The 7,572-nt window shown below is 39.1% G+C and overlaps 1 protein-coding gene across 3 annotated transcripts in view; it reads right to left on the minus strand.

Moving 5' to 3' along the window:
• Nucleotides 1–2,276, minus strand: part of LOC139699838 (alanine aminotransferase 2-like) — a 73,465-nt gene extending 71,189 nt beyond the window's left edge. The window contains exons 1-3 of one of the 3 annotated variants that reach the window (XM_071598275.1): nt 2,124–2,276; nt 722–923; nt 34–123 (exon numbers count right to left, since the gene is read on the minus strand). In XM_071598275.1, coding sequence (XP_071454376.1) covers nt 34–123; nt 722–862 — 231 coding nt within the window. In that variant the 5' untranslated portion in view covers nt 863–923; nt 2,124–2,276. Of the gene's footprint in view, nt 1–33; nt 124–721; nt 1,265–1,403; nt 1,502–2,123 lie in introns of those variants that run through there. The other 2 variants (XM_071598273.1, XM_071598272.1) reach the window with 2 other exon arrangements.
• Between the last annotated feature and the right edge of the window lie 5,296 nt (nt 2,277–7,572).

The following is a 7,572-nucleotide window of genomic DNA, read 5'->3' on the forward strand; positions in this document are numbered from 1 at the left end:
TTAATTCACTCGCATATAAAGATATACAGTTACCTGGCGTATGAACGTAATTGGCACTTGGCCCATAGCATGACAGTCTCCTATGTTTGCCTTGATCACTTGATCGAAAGGTTTCTCGACACCCTGCAATGAATAAAATTACTTGAAACATATAGGTTTCATTTAGGAGGATTGTAATGCGAAACAATTTATCACGAAGGTTATCAAATCAGTAAATAACAAGTCGAAATAAATCGATAAATACAATTCAAATCACAAGGGAGACAAAATGCATATACGCATGCATGCGAATATTAAAATGAAACACTCTCGCAATAATTTACCAAATGCCATTCCAAACACTTTTTTATTTCAATTTAGACAACGCCTAAGGCCGTTGAAATTCAATATTATGTTCACTATTAAACCTTCGTCATGTTAGCAATCTTTAAAGAAACTTTTGCATTTCGAATACTAAATATCAGTTTTAAGTGAAATTGGCAATTGGCCGATTTACTCAAGCGTATTCCACACACAAAATATAATTCAAATTTTATTCCTATAATTGAAATCAATAACTCCTTAAAGGAGAGGCACTCACATTACTACGAGAAAATATACCGACAATTTTAGACATATTTCCCTAAACTAAAGCATTATAACTTACATTAAGCTTGACTCCTCAAATTCGAGTCATAATTCACATAAAATGCAAACAGTTGTCCATTACCTCCCAACTTACCTTTTCTAATTCCTTTTCGATTTCCGTGGCTCTAATCACCAATGGACCACGGACGGCATATTCCATCGTTTTAATACGTGGATTCATGTTATCGATGACAATATGTTTACATCCACACTCATTGTGACCTGCACTACCCATTTTTCTTCGTTGTACGTCGACGCCGGATGTGGAACCAGTTGTATAAGCAAGCTCCTCGCAACTGCGAAAAGCAGAGAGGCTCAGTAATCGTCCCCGAACCAAATATCTCGTGGTGATCATGCTAACGATGTTGGCAATCGTATCACTCTTATGAAAATGACTTTCACACCAAGGACGACTGATGACGTTTTTTTTATTTCGTGATAATATGGGGATCAACGACTTGGCCCCTTAAAAGTCACAAGCCAACGCAATATCTTTAACTACGGACATAAAATTGAAATCTAAGCCATTCAGCTCTTAAACTTGACAGAAAGGGCAACACAGACTATGATAGTCACAGATTGCAACTTATTAAGTACGCTAGAATTCTGTGACAGTAGTCATTAAATCTGAAAAAATTTCAAGTTAACTAGAACTTCAATAAGTGTAGTATTCATGAATAAGTACGCGAGACACATTTAGAGGCGCTGCAAACACAAAAACTGAAGTAACCACTTGTAGATTCTTAGGTTAACACTATTTCAAATCATTTACTTACTCCGAACGCGGTTCAAATGTATTATATTGTCGAAGATACTAATACTTTCCAGCTCTTTTCGGCAACTGAGATATTTATATATAAAGTCGCAAATTCTTGGACAGGTTTCATAGACACCTACGCACAAGTAGCCGACTATTTCTGTAACAAGAGAAATTTTAGAAGTAACTTTCTTTATTCAGGAATGCGACCAAGAATTGGGAAGTAGAATGCGAACGAAAAACATTCCGTTACTAATATCAATTATGAATTACAGAAACAGAGCACAGGCGATTAATTTTCTCACAAATAGAGACACGGGAGTGTGCTGAATAGTTATTTAGAAATCAATGATTTCAGCCTGCGCATGTCCCTCTCCCCATTAATATCATATATATATGTATATCTTATCGGACACAAGGAGCATGTTTTGTTCAATTGTAAAAGATCTCTTTACCTTACCCCCCTTAATCTATAAGCACATCACACATGCCATTTCGATACAGATAACATGTTTTATTCGTGCTAATAACATGATAATATTCGTACTAATCAAATAAAAAATGGGTCAGGACAGTGGAAACGCATTCAAAGAAAGTATGATTAATTTCCTGTTTAAATCACCAGCAGACTTGCGAAATTTCCCGTTAATTCCTCTCTTCAATGTGGGTCCACAGGAAAAAGTATTATTTGAACACTTAAAATTCGACTTAGTACCATTACAATATTAAAAAACCTTACCCGTGAATTATAGAGTAATACTTTAATACCACTTCTTGAATCAAAACTGCTTAGCACTGACTAAAGGGGAAGAAAAACTAGTAAGCAACCTAACATGACTTAGTGAGCATTTCTCAGAGATGCAGTCATCATTTTTCTCAGCTTTCTACTGTACACGTTCCCCGACAAGTTTGAGAGATCATGTGGTAAGACGGAAGCCCGAAGACAAAAGAAACACTAAAAAGCACGATAGTTCTCGGAAAAACTGTCAAAATCTTTACCCTAACAATATACATTTATTATGGACGAGAATTCTTCTTCGCCTTCACGTCCTCCTTTAAGTTTTTTCAATCACATACAGATGGCAGACGCATGCACAAACATCTCGCACAGCCCTTCCATGCGCTAATCGGCGGTCAGTTACTCCGATTTCTTTTTAAATATATCTCTTCATATTAGATCGAGACTATTTGGAGGAAAAATTTTGCAGTTTTGGTCTCTCAGTGTTTCCGCCTCGGAAAGTAACGTAATTTCGCTGAAATAGTGCTTACCGCAAATTCACCTGAGCGTTTAACTCGTCAACGATTTTAAAATGACTGCGGGAGACGTTCTGCCTTGCACAATTATTACCGGTAGGAACCCTTTTCCGAATGATATTCTTCGAATTGGGTTAACTTCACCGTCAATATTCACTAGGATGGTTAATAAAAGCAACCTTAGAGCAAAATCCTTGCTTAAAAGGAGTGGAGTAATAAAAGAAAGTAGCAGAATGGGTTTTTTAACGTACTAATGTGGCTATTGATTTCACCGAACGCTCCCTTTTCTCCCTACCTCCAACATAAGTGCCTTGTGATCAGATTAGGGGAAGGAGCGGTAGCTGTAGTTTTTCACTTTTTGGGGTACCAGCTCTTAATCGGCAACTGCCGATGAGGTGTGGAGAAACATAACTTGGCCATTCCTGAGCAACAAATTGTGTCGCTATAATTGCCGCAATTGATTCCAGTCCCCCTCCTATGGTCCCATTCTCGCACACCCGTTTGTAGAAAGGAAATAACAGCCATGGAAGCAGGTCATACTAGTCTGCGGATTTTGATCCTCATGAAACCTCTGCCTTCCTCGCAACTGTATATGAATATGTCTCAATGTACGAGACCTATCCACTGGATCATTCTATGATGGCTGTGACGCACTTAATGGCAGCTGCATTGGCTCTTCTCACGGTCAATGACGCTGACGGACGGAGTAAATCTGGCCGCTCGTATTATTGTCGCGTCAATCTAGTTAATGCAGATGGTCCATCTAAATAAAGGAGTTTCATATTTCTTGTATCCTGAAGAAGTAATTCTGTTCCTTTGAAATGTCAGCCCCCGAAATGCATCAAATGTTGCATGTAGAGTATAGTGTCTAAATAGGCATAATTAACTAAATTTACTTGTATTTCCTCTGCCCGAATATGCCATTTAGCATCTGATATTTTTTAATACAAATACAGACAGAAGACAGCATATGGGAATAACATTCACCCTTGATTTCTTGCTGGCCTGTTTTATGGAGCTTAAGATGTCGTTTTATTTTCATATTATCCCCAGCTGCCAAAGTAGTCGCTCAGGAATGGCTGAGTTGTATTTTCCACTCCTCATTGACAGTTGCCAATTGAGTGCTGATATCCCTAAAAGCGAAAAGCCACAGCTACTGCTCCTCCCCTAATCTGATCGCAGGGCACATATGTTAGAGGTAGGGAGAAAAGGAAACGTTCGGTGAAATCAATAACCATGACATTTGTACCTTAAAAACTCATTCATTCTACTTTCTTTTATTAGTCAATTACTTACAAGCAAGGATTTTGCTCTACGGTTGCATATCTAGTGAATATTGACGGTGAATTTCATCCCATTTAAAGAATTTCCTCGGGAAGAGTGCAACAATTGTGCTAATTGGTGCAGCGTCACTCGCGCTTTTATACAACTGTCGTCAGCAGATATTTATAATTAGCTGATTCATGAACTCGGTACCTGCCTGATTATGTCTATCATTTGTTGAGGATCATTTCTCAAAACTGCGACACACTTTGCAAGCCTAGTAACTTGCACGCAAGGAGACAGCTGATGATGGTAACCAATGGTGCCACATTCGCCAGTGGGCTAAATTACTAAGCGCTTATGCGAGTTTCAAATTGTTATATGAGGATCCACCTTCATTGCTTTTAAATGAGGATAAGTCTGGAGACTTTTCAACAGAGTGGCGACTTAAGACCCGAACTCTACCGAATCCGAATCTATGTATTCCGAAACTCGAAGGTTCGGGCCCTACGGCTGAATCGTCCTTGTGTTTGCACTCTGAACGATTGTATGGCCTCAAGCGATTCTGCGTAGTTGGGGGACTTCAACTTTGGCCAGAAAGCCATCAAATATATGTACTGACAAGGAGGGTGGTCAAAAGTCGGTCCATGGGAAAGACAAACATAGTAGGAGAGCATACGGGAATGCGAGTCCTTATTCCTCGTATGTATGAATGGAGGGAGGCTCACTTTGGAGGAAAAGAGGTTGGCGACATTCTTTTAAAATCATTTGGAAGTGAATGAGTATGTTTTCATATTTTTTTTATTAATAGCTGATCTACTTAGGCGACTGACAACTAAAACTAGGTAATCGTTTTCAGTGACTATGGACATCTTACAATCGTATGGTTCGAAGAGCACCAGCGAGTTTTTGCATGAAAAAATGGCATTACTGGCGTTTCTTTGGTCAATGATTGGTTCTCTCTAAGAATTAAGTCTCATTTTCATAATGATACAATTAAAGTATGTCCCTTCATCCATTCTGTCTACCCTCTTTTAAGTTTAGGAATTTAGGTGAATAATTGGGATTATATCAGGCTTTTTCTTTAAAATTCCTGCTCTGAACATCCCCAGTTTATAAGTGTTGACAATAATCGATCCCTTCCTGCTTCCTGTCTTTGGCCGCATCCCTTTCAGAGCCTTCCCATTTCATACTATTTGCCATCATGCCGTTATCTCATGCTGACGTGACAAAGACCGAAATCACCTGTATGAAATCGACCAACGTCAAATGACTATCCAACTTCATTGCAACTGCAATCGGATTTTCTCAACGGATCTGATATATACTGACTCCTCAGGCAGAGGATCTCGGGTTCAAAAATTGACTCTGCTGTCGATTTTTTTGATTAGTTTCCATCCTCTGTGCAGGTTTCGTTCGACAATATTTGCGACCATATTCCATTCCCGACAGGACTTGACCCTCGGGCCCAGTCTTCGTAAGAGAAAACGTTTCTGGCGGACATAAGTCATAGCCATAGCCTGCGAATAGTCTAAGCAGTGACTTCGACAGTGATGGGCAAAAATTTCACCTCCTAAAGTCCACTCGGGGTGGTATTCACTCAACTGGAATTTTGGAAGCTAAAGTTTCGTTTGTTCGGTAGGATAAGACTTTATTTCAAAATTAAATTACGATTTGAATGACCAAATCCTAATTTCGCAATGCACACAAATCAAAGTATGAAAACTCACATTATCGTTTATTTTTGGAAGCAGGTATTTAGGATGAGGTATAAAAATATTTTCCGTTTCCTAGGCGTTGAAATCAGAGGCAGAATTTCTTAGTTTATTTAATACAAGATGACAAGCGGGGAATGCCGAACCCGCCGGAACTTATCACATAAATCCGAGAAAACCCCTAAGTGCGTCTTTGCATATCATACCACCGAAATACCGTTCAATATTCAACCAATAAAGGAGGAATTAACAAAACTATCTTTCAACACACGAGACAGCAACGTCGTATTGAGGCATTGTGTCCATTCTCTTGAGAAGACCCATCGTATTTTATGTGCTTAACCACCAATAAATACTACCTTGATCAAAAAGTTCCCGGAATAACCACCGTGTGGTTACGTAGCCAAGAGTACATCTATCTCTGTGTGTGTTGGCGATTTTTTACAATTTCAGAAATGGATTTAAATTTGCAACAACGAACTTGTATTAAATTTTGCGTAAAAAACGGATTTAGTGGCGCACGGACGTTGGAAATGTTGGAAAAGTGTTTCGGCAACGATTCTCTAAAAAAAAACGGTCGTTTACCAGTGGCACGAGCGGTTCAGAAGTGGTCGTGAGTCAATCGAAGATGATGAACGCAGTGGCAGACCATCGACATCGAAAGTCGGTGAAAAAATTGATAAAGTAAAAGAAATGTTGGTCAATAACCGCAAATTAACCATCAGAGAAATAGCGGAGGACTTGAACATTGCCTATGGATCCGCCCAAGACATTGTGGTTAATGATTTGGGTTTCCGTCGTGTAGCAGCAAAGTTAAAGTGCCAAAAGACCTCAATTTCATGCAAAAAAGAGACCGTGTTGACGTCGCAAAAGACATGATTTGCGAGGCTGAATCCGATCCCACATTCATCAAAAGGATCATTACTGGAGACGAGACGTGGGTTTATGAGTACGACACGCAATCCAGACATCAGGCAAGTGAATGGCGTTCACCAAATGAGCCGAGACCAAAAAAACCACGTCGTTTTCAGTCAAAAAAGAAGGCAATGCTGACGGTTTTCATGGATTACAACGGTGTAGTGCATCATGAATTTTTGCCAGAAGGCCAGCCAGTAAACAAAGAGTATTATTTGGGCGTTATGAGACGTTTGCGTGAAGCAATTCGCCGAAAGAGACCAGAAATGTGGGCAGAAAACTCGTGGATTTTGCACCATGATAACGCACCGTCGCACAGTGCTATCATTATTCGTAATTTTTTGACGAAAAATGCAACAAATACCATCCAACAGCCACCGAATTCACCTGATTTGGCTCCCTGTGACTTCTTTCTGTTCAATCGAGTTAAAAAACCATTACGGGGAACGCGTTTTAGCAGCCGAGAGGAAGTAATGGAAAAATCGCAGGAAGCACTGATGGACATACCGAAAACCGAATATAAAAAATGTTTCGAGGATTGGATCAAGCGCTGGCATAAGTGTGTTGCAGTCGATGGGGATTACTTTGAAGGGGACAATATAGATTTAGATGAATAAACTTGTATTTTTAATTTTCTGAATAAATTCCGGGAAATTTTTGATCAAGGTAGTATGGTTGATATTATGATTATTATTGGATGTGAGGACCGCAGCGCAGAAACGCCATCGGAGAATCTACATGCATATTAAACTAACATTTTTGTTGGTTACTATATTTTGACTGTGATCATGACGAGGTTGTTGAAATCTCGAGTAGATTAACATACAAAAGTCACTTCTTAAGAAAGTAGCAGAAGTCGAAATGCAACTATGTATTCGTTGAACTGCTCCATATTGGACAAATTCACTTACTCTCTATGGAGTAGTTGAACGAATGAACAGTCATTGAAAAAGTCACAAGAATGACTAAAAAGGATTAGGTACTTTAATGTAACCTAGAGCTTTGATTATGTTAGTGACTTTTTAACGGTATATTTAGTAT

This window comes from Hetaerina americana, unplaced genomic scaffold, assembly GCF_022747635.1.
Source record: "Hetaerina americana unplaced genomic scaffold, ioHetAmer1.1.p SCAF_92, whole genome shotgun sequence".
NCBI classification, from domain to species: Eukaryota; Metazoa; Arthropoda; class Insecta; order Odonata; family Calopterygidae; genus Hetaerina; species Hetaerina americana.